The 18,402-nt window shown below is 46.3% G+C and overlaps 1 protein-coding gene and 1 long non-coding RNA gene across 9 annotated transcripts in view; one reads left to right on the top strand and one right to left on the bottom strand.

Moving 5' to 3' along the window:
* Positions 1 to 6,218: 6,218 nt before the first annotated feature.
* Positions 6,219 to 8,970, bottom strand: LOC132252080 (uncharacterized). Its single transcript, XR_009463792.1, has 2 exons — positions 8,391 to 8,970; positions 6,219 to 6,857 (listed from the first exon to the last, which is right to left on the bottom strand). It is a non-coding gene; the product is annotated as an uncharacterized LOC132252080 (long non-coding RNA).
* A 173-nt stretch (positions 8,971 to 9,143) lies between these two features.
* Positions 9,144 to 18,402, top strand: part of CEP112 (centrosomal protein 112) — a 274,221-nt gene continuing 264,962 nt past the window's right edge. For 5 of the 8 annotated variants that reach the window (XM_019494322.2, XM_019494323.2, XM_019494321.2 and 2 more), the window contains exons 1-2: positions 9,170 to 9,358; positions 12,284 to 12,405. In XM_019494322.2, the coding sequence (XP_019349867.2) occupies positions 12,306 to 12,405 (100 nt within the window). In that variant the 5' untranslated portion in view covers positions 9,170 to 9,358; positions 12,284 to 12,305. Of the gene's footprint in view, positions 9,385 to 11,169; positions 11,370 to 11,959; positions 11,983 to 12,283; positions 12,406 to 18,402 lie in introns of those variants that run through there. The other 3 variants (XM_014601930.3, XM_019494324.2, XM_059732036.1) reach the window with 3 other exon arrangements.

Here is an 18,402-nt window from a genome sequence, read left to right as displayed (position 1 = left end):
TGCAAATTAAGGGAAAAGACTCTTCCACGCCATTCAGCACTGGTGAGGCTTCAGCTGGAGTACTGTTTCTACTTTTCAGCCTCACACTTCAAAAAAGACATGGACAATTTGGAAAAAGTCCAGTGCAGGGCAACAAAAATGATCACGGGCCTGGGAAACAAGACATACGGGCTAGGGACAGACATTACACATAAACTAGTTTAAGTGATCAGAAACTGGTTTAACCCTGTAACAGAACAGATGCTCAGTGCACATAACCCAGTTTGAAAATGGCTGAAACTGGTTTGAGATAAACCTGGTTGAATGTAGTATCAGACTGTGCTGATTTGGGTCAAACCGGTTTATGAAATGTCTGTCCCAAGCCATGAGGGCAGGCTGAAAGAACTAGGGTTATTTAGCTCCGAGAAGAGAAGACTGAGGGGGATTTGGTAAGTCTTTGAATACCTGAAGGGCAATTATGGGGAAGACAGAGATGGGCTTTTCTCTGTGGCTTTAAGGGGCAGAACTAGGAACAATGGCCTCAAACTGCAGCAGGAGAAATTTAGGCTGGAGATTAGGAGGAACTTTCTGACTATGTGGGTTGTCAGGTATTGGACCAGGCTATTAGAGAAGATGTGCAATCTCCATGCTTGGAAACTTTCAAAACCAAATTAGACAAGATACTTGGTTGGGATGCTTTTGTCAAGGATGATCCTGGCTTGAGCAGAGGGCTGGACTAGGTCATTTTATGAGGTCCCTTCCAGCCCTACTTTCCTATGATCTGATGAACTATTGTATGACATCTAATTCTTTCCTTGTTTTCAGAATGAGGAAGGGCAGGCGTATGAACATTCACTTGCTGAATGGCAGTCGATTTCCAGGTCTGCTGGTGCTGTTCTGGCTCCTCCAAACCCTGTTGGGGTTCTGGATGATTTTCTCAGCACCAGTGGTATAATGAGCAGAGTTGGTGCCTGGAGTAAACCCTGCAGGAGACCCAGGGCAGGGCACAGAGTTCCAAGTGCAGCGCAGGAGGCACGTGGGCTCTGAGAGCAAGGGGCAGGGGACACGGGGCTGGGAGCAGGGTGGAGGCAGAGCCTTACCCATGCCAGGAACTCCTAAACTGTGCTGGCTGAGCTGCTGCTGCCAACCATGCTCCACCTGCCTTGGCTATTTCTCTTACAGCAGTAGCAGTCATGAACTGTGTTGGCGTTCCCATCGTTGGAATGCTGCCAGGGTGCACACTCAGACGGGGTGGTGGGCAATTCTAGTACCCCTCCTAACTTGGTGCCTAGAGCAGGTTCCCTCCTGCTCCCACTCCTCATTACATTATTACTTAGCACTTCCTCACATTTGCAAGCCCCAGCCATAGTCCCAAAGATCTGGAGACCTTTTGGTTAACTCCTTCCTGGCGGATGATAGGAGGCAGATCAGATAGGGCGCATCCAGATGAGCACACATGTGCCTGTTGCGGTGTCTCAAACCGGACTGCCCGGCTAGCACGCTTTTGGACAGGACTGGGATGGCTCCTGCCATCACTCACACTAGCGGGGTAGGCTGGGCTGGGTTGGGCCCTTTCGTCATGTACAGACCATGGGTCAGGCTGCACTATAGCACCGCAGGGCTGTGCTGCTGCTGCCAGCAGTAGGGGCTGTGCGCTGCTGGGGGTGGTTGGGGGGTGGGCATGTGGGGGCTCAAGCTCCCACCACAAACACACCCACCCACAAACCTCACATCCCCCTTGTACCCTCACCCCCACCCCCGCACCAACCCACAGCCCTCCCACCCCCCACATTTCATACCCTGCATGCCCAGCTACCAGACAGGATGAGACCTGGTGACAGGAGCTGTGCCTCCAGGGGCAACTGTCCCCACATCCTGGTTAGCAAAGGGTTCAGAGGGAGCTCTGATTTTTCTATCATAAAAAAACCAAAAGGAAACACCAAAGCATATAGATACTTAGAATTTTTTTTGTTATGATGCTAGAGGCACTGGTAGGCTTCCAAATTGCTTCAAAATTGTAAATATATTAATAAAACATTGCCCAACTGATCAATCTCTCCCTATATACAGATACAATAGCATTTCATTTTAATTGTGGAAAAATATGAATTTTGAGGTATTTTAAAGAGTGAATTTGGGATTTTTTTAATCAGAGAATTTGCAATTTTTAAACAGGGAACACCAGGATTCCTGCGAGTGAGACAAGTGGCAGGACCCAGGCAGTGGAGCCTGCCCAGGATTGGCACTGGGAACCCAGCTGGCGGGCAAATGAGGTGGCTGACCTCCTGGCCATTTGGGACCTGGAGGACATGATTTGACAGTTCAAAGCAGACCACTACACTGAACACATCTTTCAGGCGATAGCTGCCCAGATGGCAGGGTGGGGGCATACCTGGCAGCAGTGCTGCCTGAAAGCCAACTGTGCAGCCACAGGTGCTGGTCCCAGCCTTCAGCTCCTCCTGGCTGCGGATCCAGGAGGAGCTGGGCAGGGTCAGTTTGCCCCAAGTGGCACAACTTGCCCTCCACCAAAATGCATGTTCAGGCACGTGTGCTGAGGCACAAATCCCCGGGACAAATTTGTGCCGCTCCTATTTGAGCAGCTGCAAGCGCACGTGCCTGCATATGTGGATGCGCCCATGGGTTCCAAGAGCGGGGATGAGGGGAACATGGGTGCAAGAGTAGGGGTAGGGGGGCAGTACCCTAACCCACACCTATATATTCTAAACAGTCCCAGCTGAGCTGCTGCTGCTGTGCCAGATTTGCCCAACCCAGCTGGCAGAAGGGCACCTCTCAGGCCAGGATGAGAAAACTAGATAAAGATGAGTTCTGCGACTGTGCGGTTCTGTGACAGTATACGTTCCACTCTTTTGGGGATTTTTCCTCCAAGTGCCTCCACCAGTTCCTTAGAGTTCTCACTTTGAGGACTGGGGGGGGCACTGTCCAGGCATTTCTAATTTGTGTTCCTTCTCTTGTTCTGAACTCAAAATCTTAATGCCACCCCTACTTTTTTCATTACATGTCCTCAGTTGGGACAGGCTCAGGATGAGGGGATAGGCCTTTAGTATTGGGTAGGTTGTGTTTTCCAGAAGAACCTAAAGGAAATTCTCCCTGGAAATTCAAGATGATCTGGAAAAGTAGGATTTTAGACTTTTCTAAATGAATTCACTGCAACAATTATAAAAAGTCATTCAGTTTTTTTTAGCAATTCCAAACCAAAGCAAACATTCTAGATTGATTTATCTTATTTATTCTGTTGTATGCAATAGTTAATTTTTAACACTATTTAAATGTTTCATAATTTGTCTTTTTTAAATAAATAAGAAAAAACTTCACTGTTGAGCAACAGCTATTATTTCTACAGCTTTTTAGGTAGACTATCTTCTCCTAGGTTATGGTAAACTATCAAAATGAGAACCTGCGTGAAAGTCATCAAACATTTGAAATAAATGAACTAACAACATTCTTAATGGCATACCAGCCAATATTAATTTTATTTCTCTATATTTATAAATGGGTGAAAAAATCTTTATCAAATACCTATCAGTAATTATTTATACGTACCAACAAACAGGGATCAACTAAATCAACAATGAAACATCCTTATAACATACATGAATGCTGTGTAATACTGTACTCAGATGTCAGAATAGCAGAAGTTCTGATTTGTGCAGAGAAAATGCTGTTTGTGCATCATGAAACCTGTGGGGGCCTTACGGTGGAGGGATGTTATTTAAAACAAAAAGGCTTGATGAAATTTTTCATGTGTGCAGGAAACATTTAAATAATTTGAAGTTTTTTATTAATAAAGCTTGCACCTGCTCTGATTGAAGTCTATGGGAACAACCCTCACAGGTATAAATAAAACTGACAGAAAAACAATACTAATCTAGAATTCTATAGAAAATTGTTATTAACTCACCTAACAGACCTCTTGATCCATTTTAATATAAAAAAAATCACCGTAAGGAACACTACTGAAAATTTTAAAACTTCAGATAAAGATTATTATAAGAATTTATGTTTCAATATTCTACATCAATATATTTTCCAGCAACTCTAATTGTAGAGTTCCTATCGTCCTCTAAAGGTAAGTGAATGAAGTAGCTATGAGATGTATTTAATTGCTTGTATTTGGGGAAATTTTATAATTTTAAGGCCTCTATACCTGTAACATATGGACAAACTGAAGTCTAGATATATTTTGGCAAGTTTAGAGAGGGTCTTAAAACTGGTGCAACTTAAATTTCAAGGAAACAAAATAAAATACCGGTATATGTTCTACATCCTTCAATTGTCTCTAAATCAGTGACTTCTCTATAAATTGATGTATTGAGAGAGGAGATTTTCATGTGTCTCTTTTTCTTCAACTTAAATTTGTAGGCTAGCTGATAAAAAAGCACACAATGAATAGTGAAGAAGAAATGTGGGAGAAATTGGATGCCAAATTCAATCACAAGGGTGCTGCTCAATATTAGCACTGCTGCTGTGGTCTCTCCGAGCTCTTTGCAACAGAACAACTGCTCTAATATTTTATAGTCAAAAAATAACTTAAAGCTGAGCTGGCATTTTCCAAGGTGTCTCTAGAATTTAAAAAGTTGGAGAACCATTGCCTTAGACTTATGGGCTAAAATATTCAAAACCACTTTCACTGGGCACCCCAATTGGTTGGCAGGCACATATTCTGAAAATCTAGTCTTACTATAGTATAGACTAAGCAGGAGCTTCCCCACAAGCAGTAACGTGCATTTCCCTGGGGACAAACAGCTGCGGCACAATATGTGCCACTGCTGCTTGTCCCTGGGAAACACCCGTGCGCGTGCATTCTGGCACATGGCACACTGCCCTGGTTGGGGCAGGGGATGCTGAGGGCAGCACCTGGGCTGGCCCCAGCAGCCTCATCTGGACTTCTGAGGGTCTCTGTGGGCTGCAGCCACAGCAATCTGGCAGAAGGAGTCTGGCTTCAGCCAGCCAGGCTCTGCTTTCCAGCGGTGCATGCTGCTGCCACAGCAGCACGTAGGTTTTTTTGACACTGGGATATTACTATAGCACGGAGCTTGCAGCAGCAAGGAGCTTCCCTGGCCAGCCCAGCTCTGCCATGCTGTCCTGGGTCCCACCCACTGGGCTGTGGGGGAGGGCAGCAGGCAGCTCCCACCTGCCCTGCCCCACTCACAGATCTGGGGGGCATGGGTCCCCCCGCCCTTCTGGATGTGTGCGTACCGGCAGGGAGTCGGACCTATCCCTGTGCCTGCAGCAGGCAGTCCACACCAGCCCCCCACGGGCTCTGCTCTGGCCATACTGCCTGTGTCTCTTCTTCCTGGCCCCATAGCCCTGGCAGCTGGAAGCCCCCTCTGGCAGGGCTGGAGGAGGGGCCGGGGGGTGTGGGTGGGGGGCTAGGGGCTCCAGCAGAGCTGGGGGAGGTGGTGTCAGGGCGTGAGGGGCACCTGCAGGACCAGGGGGCTGTGAAGGGGGAGTGAGGGGCACCTGCAGGGCCGTGGGGCTGTGGCTTGGGAGCAGCAGCCTGGACCTTGTTCTGTGAGCTAAGGGGGCAGGGGGAGCTCTGATTTTCCATGATAAAAACCCCCAAATCAAATGCCAAAATGTATAGGTATTCAGACTGTATTTTATTATAGAGACTGAGGTATTGGCAAACTGAGGTATTATAGCGACTGAGGTATTCCAAACTGCTTTAAAATTGTAAATATATCAATAAACACTGTGTTCAATCGATACCTATATGTATTAGTGGCATTTCATTTTTAGGGCAGATTTTGTTTTTTTTTAATTAGAGAATTTGGGAGGGGGGGGTGTTAATCAGAGAATGTGTGATTTTTTTATCACAGAAAACCAGGATCCCTGCTGATCACATCAATCTGCCTTGTTCCCTGCTCCCAAGCTGGATACATAGTATTTGAGTACTTAAGCATCATCCTTAGGAGCTAATGTTCATATTTTTGTATTTATTCTCTATTCTCTTGAAGCAAGAAGGAAAAAAAAATTGTGACCTGATGAATCTTTGAAGTGGTGGGGTGTTTCATGAATTGCAATGTTTCGGGCATGAAAGATTTGCATAGAAAGCCTGAAAATAATGTAGGGCATCTAGAAGATGTTTCCAAGAGGGCTTGGAAGAGTGAGTGAAGCCTGCCATTTTTTTAGACAACTGAAAGAATGCCTTGAGCTGTGCTTATGTTACTTGTGGCAACCCACTGAGACAGTTACAAAGATAAGAGAACATGGTAAAATGAGATGAAAAAAGCACTGAATGTGTTTTATTTAAATGAATACATTTTTACAATTCAAATTGTGATTTTATTTTGTATTCACTTAGGGGTTTTACGTATTCTACAACTGTGCTTCTAGAAGTATTTCCTCTAGAGGGCCAGCACACATTAATACATATCAACTGACTTGTTCAGAACAATAGCTTCTGTGGGAGGCAGACCCCGGTGCTTGTTATGAACCTCCTATTTTTTTCCTCTCTTGGACAGACATTGTGGAACTGTCAAATAATTGCAAACATTCCCTTTGAAAGAAGATTTGTCAGGCAAACCCAGAACAATGCTTAGTAAAGTGGATCGATTTATTCTTTCAGATTACTCCCAGACAGGTAGCTCCATTACTGGCTCCGTGACTCTCTCCATGAGTCTTCATTTAACCTTTATAAACTTCTTTAGGTTCACTGTCACTGCCACATGCATAACCACCCTTCAGGGTAACAGCACGGTTTAATATTTCAAGATGCTCAACAGTGGGCACAACGTGGCCCTGATCAGATTGGAATCTGCTCCCAGATGCAAAGAACAAATACAAATATGTATCAGGAAATGTCTACTACTTACAAATAAGGTAGTTGGAAAGATACAGATGTTGAAGTTCTCCATCTGTAAATAAAAGAGGTAAATAATGATCAGTGGCTGAGCAAGCTTCTCCATGCTACTCTGAGTCTGTGCGCTTCTACTCTGTTTTGGAAAAAAAATCTCTTGGGTAAAAAATTACTTTGTCGTTAGATCCATTCAGCTTTGACTTTTCCACAGAGGCTGTCAAGTAGGATGCTTACTGTCATTTGTCACACAAGAACTGGGCTGACTGAAACTAACCCACTGCAGGTAGGTTACCAAACTGCCACTACAGATTTGGGCATTCAATCTGATGATTCAAACATGAAAGTGCCTGTGCTTTATTACACTTACTTGGGCCAGGCGCTCATCAAGCAGTTTTCCACCCAGCACAAGGCCATTGTTTTAAAAGGATTACTCGTATTATTGTGATAATTACATTAAAATAATTTGATTAAAGATGGCAGATCATCTTATGAAGTCTGCCATGACATTGTACCAAGATATAAAACATGGATAAACGGACTCTATCGTGTTGTTTTTGGTGTTACCGCTATGCAAATATGCATATGCAGATTTTAAGGAGTTATATGCAATCTGTGAAGGTAACTAGTGTAGCTGTCATAGCTATCACTGAGTGAACCTTAATCCAGAGTCATTTTTCCTCTGAAGATTAACTGAGGAATCAAAGAGAACAGCCGATTTGCTACAGTACTTTAGAGAAATTCTTCTTTGATGTATTTGTGCATATGAATCAGGATTAGTCATGATTTGAAAGAGTTTACTCGCTCGGGATAAAAGCCATTTCATACGCTTTATGTACAGGCAGGCCAAGCGGGGAGGGCGGGAGGGAAGGGGAAGGGAGGAAAGGGATGCAGTTTAAGTAGAAATAGAAGTGGGAATTTATGCTCTCCTTAACATCTAGTATCCCAAGTCATGCAGGCAGTTTACTACTTAAGTTTGCTCAAGAAAAGTTTGAATGCAGTCTGAGTGTTATTTCTTTGCCTTTTTTTATCTCATTTCACTTGTGTTTAAATGGATAGTTCCCTTGAAAACAATGGAAACAAACTGTGTTGCATTAAATTTCTATATAAATAAAAAGAACACTTGGTTTCATGCACTTTCAAAGTTGCATCTTCAATCAATCCTATGCACCTCTTAGTACATTAAACTGGGGATAGCTTCAGAGGCTACCCGTGGGAGAGCAGAAACAGTGCTAAAATCTTCAGAAGGATCTGAAGTCTTTAGAAAGAGACTTCTAAAGCCAACTCAAAACTCAACCATATAAGCCATTTTGCTATATAGATCAGAGCAAACTGTATCCAGCAGCTTTTCAAAAACCCGTGGTTTATACCAGCTCTAAAACGATGCCGAACCATTTAGTTTTCATCAGTATTTAGAGGTAAACCGTGTTCAACACCAGGTTAACTGTATATTTCTGAAATCTACTCTAGAACTGGCAGAAACAGATTTTAAAACTGAAAATGAAAAAATGTAACAAGATTGTATTTTCCCCGGTATTGATAATATTCAAGATATCGGTCCAATCATTTCAAAAGATAAGCACAGTTTACCAACTTGCTCATTCCAAAACTCTCCTGTCTCAATTTCTCCTGCTGCCCCCAAAATCCTCAAAAACAACAGGTCAGGTCGGTTCCTACAAACGCGACGGCACGTACGCAGAGGTTTCCCCAAGCGAGTCGATCCCGTGTCTTCAACAGGATGAGGTTTGGGCACGTTTCCAGGACCGATCCCTGGACCGCTGCGATGCCTGCGTGTGTCCGTGTGGATCGAGCCCCCAAGGGAGAAAACAATTGCTCTTAATTCCTCGGCAGGTTTTTAAATACTTTTTGTTTGTCCATTTCCACCACGTGGAAGCTGTGTTCACTCACCGCCGTGCCCTGACACAAGTAGGAATAAATACAATTACAACTTTGTAGCAGAGGAAACTCCTCCAAAAGCGTGAGCCCATGCCCCACGGCCAGGCTGGCTCTTGGCTACGCTCTGTCCAGTCACTCGCAGGACGCGGCCGCCCGGGCAAGCTTCAAATGCCCGGACAGACATCAGGAAATGCCTGATTCCCAGGGGGAGACGCCGAGCAACCCCGCAAACGCACCCAGCCCCCCAAAACCAGTTATACTCATCAACCAACCCCCAACTGCATCCCTTCACCCCTCCCCCCAGCTCCACCTCCCTCACCCCAGGCCCCTCATCCGCCCCCACGCTCCCAGCCCCACGCCCCACAGACCACGCCCCCCCCGAGGCCGCGGGCGGGGCGGGCGGGGTCGGCGGCGGCCGGGCGCGTCGCGTGGCAACCCCGGGCGGAAGCGGAAGTGGAAGCGGAAGCGGAAGCGGGGCTGTGGCCGGGGCCGCCGGGGGAGAGCGGCGGGTGCTGCGAGCCGTTACCCGCCCGGGACGAGGCCCAGCTGAGCGCTGCCGCCGGCCGCGGCCGCCTCAGGGCGGGGGCCACGCGACGCGAGCAGCGACCTCCGCGCAGCGCCTCGGCGGGGGCCGGCCGGCCTCCACCTCCTCCTCCTCGCACAGGGGTGCGTAGGCCACCCCCGGCGGCAGCGTGAGTGCAGTGTGCTGTGGGGGAGCATGAGTAGTGTCTGGCGTAGTGCATGGTGTGTGGTGTGGTGCCACGTGAGTGTAGTGTGCATTGTGTGGTGCGGTGTCTGTGGTGTGGTGCATGTTGTAGTGCTGCGTGAGTGTAGCGTGCGTGGTGTGATGTGCGGTGCAGTGTCTGCAGCGTAGTGCATGCTGCGGTGCCGCGCGAGTGTAGCGTGCATCGTGTGGTGCGGTGTCTGTGGCGTAGTGCATGGTGCGGTGTTGCGCAAGTGTAGCAGGCGTCGTGGTGTGGCGCGGTGTCTGTGGCATGGTGCGGTGCCACGTGAATGTAGCGTGCATCGTGTGGTGCGGTGCGGTGTCTGTGGTGTAGTGCATGGTGCAGTGCTGCGTGAGTGTAGCGTGCATGGTGTGGTGCGGTGCGGTGCAGTGTCTGCGGCGTAGTGCGTGGTGCGGTGCTGTGTGAGTGTAGTGTGCGTGATGTGGTGTGGTGTGGTGCAGTGGCTGTGGCCTGGTGTATGTTTGTAGTGCTGCATGAGTGTAGCGTGCATGGTGTGGTGCAGTCTGTGGCGTAGTGCATGGTGCGGTGCTGCACGAGCGTAGTGTGCGTGGTGTGGTGTGATGTGGTGTGGTGCAGTGGCTGTGGCCTGGTGCATGTTTGTAGTGCTGCATGAGTGTAGCGTGCGTGGTGTGGTGCAGTCTGTGGCGTAGTGCATGGTGCGGTGCTGCACGAGCGTAGTGTGCGTGGTGTGGTGTGGTGTGGTGCAGTGGCTGTGGCCTGGTGCATGTTTGTAGTGCTGCATGAGTGTAGCGCATGGTGTGGTGTGATGTGGTACGATGCAGTGTCTGTGGCGTAGTGCATGGTGCGGTGCCACATGAGTGTAGCGTGTGTGGTGTGATGTGATGTGGTGCGATGCAGTGCCTGTGGCCTGGTGCATGTTTGTAGTGCTGCATGAGTGTAGCGTGCGTGGTGTGGTGCAGTCTGTGGCGTAGTGCATGGTGCGGTGCTGCACGAGCGTAGTGTGCGTGGTGTGGTGTGGTGTGGTGCAGTGGCTGTGGCCTGGTGCATGTTTGTAGTGCTGCATGAGTGTAGCGCATGGTGTGGTGTGATGTGGTACGATGCAGTGTCTGTGGCGTAGTGCATGGTGCGGTGCCACATGAGTGTAGCGTGTGTGGTGTGATGTGATGTGGTGCGATGCAGTGCCTGTGGCGTGGTGTATGTTTGTAGTGCTGCATGAGTGTAGCGTGCGTGGTGTGGTGCAGTCTGTGGCGTAGTGCATGGTGCGGTGCTGCACGAGCGTAGTGTGCGTGGTGTGGTGTGGTGTGGTGCAGTGGCTGTGGCCTGGTGCATGTTTGTAGTGCTGCATGAGTGTAGCGCATGGTGTGGTGTGATGTGGTACGATGCAGTGTCTGTGGCGTAGTGCATGGTGCGGTGCCACATGAGTGTAGCGTGTGTGGTGTGATGTGATGTGGTGCGATGCAGTGCCTGTGGCCTGGTGTATGTTTGTAGTGCTGCATGAGTGTAGCGTGCGTGGTGTGGTGCAGTCTGTGGCGTAGTGCATGGTGCGGTGCTGCACGAGCGTAGTGTGCGTGGTGTGGTGTGGTGTGGTGCGGTGCAGTGTGTGTGTGGTGTGGTGTGCTTCCAGGGGGACGAGGAAGCTCTGGCCATGGCACAGCACAGCGTCACGGTTGTAGCAGGGAGGTGGAAGCGACGGCAGGGCGGTGTGACGGGTACACAGCGCCCCGGGCCAGGCTCCGGAGGAGGAGAAACAGCTTTTCCCCTTTGCTGTGAGGCGCGGAAGCGTTGGAGCTGGGGGCGGTGGGGCGCGAGGGAGGAGGCCTTGCTGCCTCTGTCTCGCGCGCGCGTGAACAGGCCTGGGAAGGTAAAGACCTGGGTCTGGAGGCTCGGATTCTGTCTGTGCTTAACTGTACCTGCTGTGAGCAACCTCCGTGGCTTCAGGGATTACTCGTGCGCACAGTTAAGCACAAAACGTAAGCATTTCTACTGCTGAGCATGGGCGACTGGTACTGCTTTAGTCGGGAGGGCATCCTGCAACCAGTCCCGCCGACTCGGGGTGGGGGCAATCCAGTGACAGCCATGGTGCATTGTATGGTGTGCATGGTGTGGAAGCGGCTGCGGTGATCGGCTAGCGCTTGCAGGGGGGCACCGGTGCTTCTGCCTGCCCCCATCGCCTAAGCGGGGAGCACAGCCGGTCAGGGCGTGCATCGGCGCTCTCAGGGGGTGCACGTGTTCCCCTGTGCACCCCATACGCCTTGCCACTGCTGCCGAGGTGTAAATTAACCCATTAACTGCAGCCCAAAATATACAGGGTACATATGCAACACGGTCACCTGAATTAGAGGTTAATGATTTTATAGATCTACAGGACATGAGTTAGAGAGGTTTGCTAAGTGACAAATTAGTCTGGCACCCCGAATAAAGCACCGTTTAAAAAACAAATATGTGAGTGCTATATCTTATATTCCCTTTACATTATTTTTCTTCCTGCTTTTTTTTCTCTCTTTCACCAGGTTCTAGGCAGGAACAACTATTATTTTTGATGAAAATTATCTTCTTTAGTAGCTGCTAGGAAATAAGACAAAGGTTCGTCAAGTGTTTTCTGATACGAGACCGGCCTAGATGAATGCTTTTATGTGTGGTTGGTTTCTGCCCATTCCCAGTTCCAAAAAGCTTATTGTCTGAGGGACTTGCGCACCGGAATAGCTATTCTTTGCAAAGAGCCACAACATTAATTTTTGTGCCGCTGTATTGCTAATAAGATAGCCATATTGTTTCTGTGGTTTTTTTATGTAACTTATTTCTGTGGAGACCTGAAATTGATTATAGTAATGTATTGAGAAAGGAGATTTTCATGCATCTCTTTTTCTTCAACTTAAATTTGTAGGCTAGCTGATAAAAAGAACACAATGAATAGTGAAGAAGAAACGTGGGAGAAATTGGATGCAGAATTCGATCACTATCTTGTAGATATGAAGCCATATGTTCTAAAATTGCAACATAAATCAGGTAAACTGCTAAAATTTGTTTGCAAACAAATGTGATAAAAACTAGAAAAAAAATGTTTTCACAGTATAGTCTGAAGCTATTATGACATGGATGCAATAGTTCTCAACCTAGAAGTTGTGATTCCAACTAAGATTATGGCACCCACAAATGGTATCTGGAGGGCCGCAGGAATTCTGCTGGAAGATTCAGTCTCAGTCCAAAAATGGGGTAGCCAGCCAACCAGTAGCGGTCTCACAGATCCAGAAAGATTAGGAACAACTGCTTTAGAGGGTAAAATCAGGTCCCGTTTATGTTCGTATTCCATGGTTTGCTAAGTGACTGATTAAGTAACCCAAATCTAATTTTACCCTGTTCCATTTTTGTACAAACTTTTAAAAGTATCTTTTAGGTTCTTTTTAAGCACTTTTTGGTGATGGTATGTATTCAGTTTTATCCATTTTATTTTGATGATATAAATGCATGTTTGCAGAATAATTTTATTCCTATATTACTCCAAGATGTACATTTTGTCTTTGCGATTCATAATTTTATAAAATTACAAACACTTTGCAGGAGAATTAGCTATTAAAATATGGTAATGTTTACAAGCAAATACATTCAGCACTAGGAGTTTTAAGTGAACTGTTATTATCAATTAATGGGTGATATTTTATAAGCTAGGATAGTACAAGCAAATTGAATGTTGCTAAAGGAATGTAATCTTCAAATTAAGTACCTGAATGTGTAAAGCTTTAATCATTCAAGTAGTCTTCTTGCCTTCAATGAAAATATCTGTTGGGATAAAGATTACTGGTGTACATAAAAGTTCCCTGGCTCAGACCTTTTCCTTGGATGATAAAATATTAATGCTCATGCAAACTAATTTGGGTGCAATTATGGGCATAATTCTGTGAGATGCTGACAGATCATAATTCCCATTAGCTTCACTAGGGCTAGAGACAGACATTCAAAAAGACTGAGTGCCGCAGGGCACTAAGGTGCCTGCTCCTGTAAGAGCAGAAACTGCATAGGGAGAGGGCCCTAAGAGCCAGACAGGAGCCCATAGGTGAAGGTTACTGTGGCAACAGGCTAACGAGTCAATTAGCCTGCACCTGCACCCGATCAGCTGACTGGAAGAGGCAGAGCAGTGGGCAAATATAAACCCCAAGGCTGGTACTAGAGGGAGAGTTCCCTGGCAGCAGCTAAGGGGAAGGAGCCTCCAGGGAAGAATTGCCCAGGGATGTAGGGACTGCCTGATATGCTGCATACTGGGCTAATTAGGCTCTAGGAGCTCAATAGGTTCCAATAGCCTACAAAGCACTTAGTGCTGGGGGAAGTTGGACTTCTAATGGGACAGAGCACACCCTGAACAGCTTATATTATGTTATAGCCCAGGGGCTCATGTTTAAGTTGCTGTTTATACATACCGAAGGACCAGGCTGAGGCTATTGGGGAAGGAGAAAGCCTCATTGGGGACCCCAGTGCCAGAGAAGGGTGCAGTAAAGGGGGTGAGCAGACCCCAGTGCCAAGGGGTGCACTGCCAAAGGGGGCTGCAGAGAGCCCAGTGCCAGTTTGGGGCACAGAGACAGGGGTGCGGAGAGCCCAGTGAGGACAAGGGACTAAGCTATAGCAAGGGCCAGGGGAGACACTGTCAATACCATCTGCGAGGCTTGGGGCGTGGTAAAGGGGCAGTTTTGGAGCCACACATCTAGCCCATAAGGCTGTGGGTGTCCTGTAGGGTATCCATTTTGAGTGGGATCAAAAAAGGGATTCAAGAGCCCACATGGTTCAGCAGGGTCTAGCAGGACCGTGTCCTAACAAACTCAAGGGCAACCTCCCAATCTACTAAATTAACCAGAAAGATGTGGCGGGTGAGAAAGAGGGTGCCTGTTGGGCAGGATTGGCACGGTCAAGGAGCCCTAGGGGTATCACGGCCATCCCCGGGGACCCCATCCCATGACACGGAGCCTGAATTGATTCAATCTTTGCAGGTTAATCTAACCTTCCTAGGTTGAACTGGTTTGCAATTGCACAGACATTCCCTCTGGACTGAGGAAATATCAGCACATGCCTGCAGTGGCTCGGGCTAGAAGCTGGGGGGCACTAGTGCATCCCTCCCTTCCATTCTACAGTGCTGAGCTGAGGAGGGGTGTGGCCAGGCCCTGGCAGGACGCTTTGATTAGGCAAAGTTGTAAACCCCACCCTGCCTGCACAGCTCCAGGCTTTTCCCCACTTGCTGCTGGAGGGGCAGGAGTGTTATCAGCCCCCAGTCCCCAGCTAGCACTCTGAGGCAAAGCGGGGTGTACAATGCATGCATCTGTTGATAATACTGAGCTTTTCAATCTCCCTCTCCCTGCTTCTTCATACTGTGTAAATCTAACAGGCAAAGGAGCCAGCAGGGAGCTGATAACACAGTGTTTGTCAGCCTGTCAACAAAAAAAAGCCCTTCTGATTAGTTCAAGCTCTTCTTAAACAGCTTTTTCCAAGGAAGCAATGGAGAGACATTACCATCTGACCTGTTAATTAGTTCCAAAAAGCCCTAAGCAGATGATGTTCTGTCGGCTTGTCCCAGTGAAATTTGGAGACACGCACAGACACCTCTCAGGATTAGCTAGCATACCACAGCCTAGGGCCCATGGGGCTGGGGTCTGTGCTGTGGGGAAATGGGAGGGAGGAGGGGGGATCCCTGCTTGAGCAGTGCCTGCAGGCTCCACCAGAGCTCCAGCTAGGGAGCAGAGGGGTGGGGCCAGCTTTGCTCTGGAGCAGACAGCACAGCATATTCTAGCCGAGGGCTGCAAAGCATCTGGGATACTGGGGACTCTGGTTTAACTTAAACCAGGAATGAGTTCAGGATGCTTGGTATCTTTTTGTATATGGTATTATTAGAAATTGGTTTTCATGTCACTTCGGAGTAATAATAAGATCACTCTCAAAACAATAGTTTTATTTTACTTGACAGATGAAGTAGGAGAGAAGTGAGCTAGTACAGTATGGTAAAAGCTATGTTAACTGGCATGAGTGGGGTAAGGGAGTGCCGGGTATCTAAAAATTCCGGTTATCGGAGGCAGAGGTTTTCAACCTTTTTTAAAACCCCTGTGGAGTGGAGGAGGGGAGGGTGGTGGTGGCCGCACATGGAGCAGCGACAGTGCAGGGTAATGGGTGGCAGTGGTGGCTACCATCTGCAAGCTTCTCACCCGCCCACCTTACCCCTATTCCTGTTAATAGAGTATCCTGGATAGCAGTTAACACAGCTTTTACTGTACGTGGAAAACCTTTTTGCAGTTACCTGATAGTCATATGGAGATTTTTGTAATTCCTACATTTTTGCAAGAGGTTCTTCAGTTTTACCATATTGTCTGCAATGCCTTAAGCCTCAGACATTTTTTTTAGAGGTGGTGGGATTATGTATATTGTTGTGGTTCTAACAAACTCGTGTAATGTCTTGGCAGGTTTGAATGCATTCAATTTGAAGGAAGTTTCTTTAAAAAACAAAACAAGTTAATTTGGCATAAATGGGGACATATAGGGGGTGAATTAATGTTAGTGATCCTCACTGGCTTATTAAATGCACTAGTATCCCTTTTTCCCATATCCTTTCCTTTGACAAAAGCTAGAAGAGAAAAAATGAGTTCTTACTGCAAAATGTAAGAAGGACCCAGGTTTGTTGTGAGGGCAAGGTGACTTCATTTTTTTTAGTAAGTCATTTGGTGGTCTTTGCTCAAGAAAGAAGTTTATACTGTTGACAGCCTGAGTGTCACCCACCATCTGGTATCTTTGATATTTGGTAGGTTACAGGAAGAGCTGTGATAACTCTTGAAGTCCCTAGATGCATTAGGTTTCTTTGACATTGTCATTTTGATACATTCTGCAATGTAAAACAGTAATTACACTGAAGGAGGATCTTGTGGTGATGCATGCAGACCAGGTGCACGTGTTGATATTGTTGCATAATTCAGTGGTCTCAATCATTAGAAGTTGATTAATTGTTTATGGATTGGGCTTTAGAATGCTTCTGTTTCTTGCTTGCTGATTGCTTTAAGAGGGTGGTGGTGGTCTTCCTCCAAGAGTACGACAATGCAAGTTTTCACAGACTTCAACCATGTGTGTGGGTGGGTCTTGCAGCATTTTCAGTAGACTGGCACTTAACTCTACACTTCTTTTGTGCCAATGTAAGCTTTTGCTGCCAAGTACATGGCTCAGTGTTTAAGTTAGTTTGGGCCCTAAAGGACAGCTATTCAGTTGAAATTCATTCTGAATAATATTGGGGTAATGCTGATCATGTTAGAGTATGTAACGATGATTAAGTATTTGTTGGGTATGTGTTCCAAACATTTGTTTAGAGTTTACATTTTTGGGGCCGTCATTGGGTCTCAGGCTTCTGTTTAGACTATTAGATAACCAGAGTGTTGAAGAAAGCCTTTCCCCATTAAACTGGCCAATGTATTGTTGACAGTCTTGAATGGGAACCTTGCTAGTTGATCACTGAAAGATTAGATTATTGCAATGGGCATGGGACTGTATATCTTAAAATTACTATAATTTATTTGAAATCTAAATTCCTTTTTTCTGTGCTATTCCTGTGAATAAATCTTTTTCCTGGATTTGGTTTTTGTTTGGTCAAAGATTTATTTCTTACATATATATATATGCTTGGTAATCTAATCTAGACCAACACGGCTACAACCAACAACATTAAAACCAACGTACTTTTCCACAGGACAAAACATTTACCACCTCTCCCATTAAATTCCACTTGGCTATTTGCGTATTTTGGCTTATTGCATAAACTGAAACCAACACAAAAGAGAGTCAAGATGAGTTAATCAAATCATTGCTGCCATCTTGAATCACTTATTCAGCATGTCTTAGAGAAAGGAAAGAAGGACTGATTAGCACAATGATTTAAAGTCGTTTGTCAGAAAAGCATTGTGGAAAGAGAGATGCTAGACACGGATGCTCTTAGTCCCAAATATCAAGAAAAGCTGCCAGTTGGCTATTTTCATTAAATAGAAAATGTTGTTGAAAGAAGGCACTTTTCATAGACACATGAAGATAACATTGTCTCAAGAAAAGAAATATGTTTTCTTGAGTTTTCATACCTGTTGTGCTGTTTCATAGCTTTCTTGCTAGGTTTGCTGTATTTGCTGTTCACATTGTTTCGAGTAAAGCATTCCAAAAGTACATTAAGTTGCCTGTGGGATGTTTGCAGCAATTATACTACCCACCTCTATGTTATTTTGTTTTACCCTGTTCTGTTTGGTACTATAGTCTGTTTATATACATAATTGTACAGCGGAAGAAGACTATGCAAATAAGCAGAATCTACTCTTTTCAAGAGTTGCACATACCGTAAGCGGGGCTGTTCTCACTCTCACAAGCAGTGTAGGCCAGTGTAATACAACTGAAGTCTATGGAAAGCTTCTACGTGAGGAGACTCATAAAATACTTCAGACTTTGCTGGTCACAGACTCAGACTTTGATCTCGTGCAGGCGGTTCTCAACATTTGTAGACTCAAGACACCCTTCAATAGACTCAAGGCATCCCATTGGAAAATGACAGCTCTTATTATTCACTCAGTTTTTGACTACAGAATGATAACAGACTGATTCTTCTGTTGGAAAGAATTCAGGTCACAATGGGTCAGAATGTTTTTAACACTGTGGATTCCTATTTAATATCTTGTGAATCATGTTTGCGTATCTATTTGGGCTAAAATTGCATGGCACCCAGCACCCCATAGCACCCTTGAAAGGATCTCAAGGCATCCCAGAGTGCTGTATCATCCCGGCTGAGAATTGCTGAACTAGTGTGAATATCTTCTTTCCATAGGCCAGGGTAGTTTCTTTATGCAATTTTCTACCTTTTTTCTGCCAGGTCAAACCAATATACGCTGTTTCTATAAAAACAAAATTTCCACACACTTAACTGTGTCAAGATTTGTGTTAATTACCACCTCTTAGTTTCAATTCCTTTGGGAAGCATCATTGAACCACAGAATATAGTTGTTAGCCAACCCA

The sequence above is a fragment of the Alligator mississippiensis genome, chromosome 8 (assembly GCF_030867095.1).
Source record: "Alligator mississippiensis isolate rAllMis1 chromosome 8, rAllMis1, whole genome shotgun sequence".
Classification (NCBI taxonomy): Eukaryota; Metazoa; Chordata; order Crocodylia; family Alligatoridae; genus Alligator; species Alligator mississippiensis.
The sequence above is the reverse complement of the archived record's forward strand: the minus strand, read 5'-3'. Positions and strand labels throughout refer to the sequence as shown.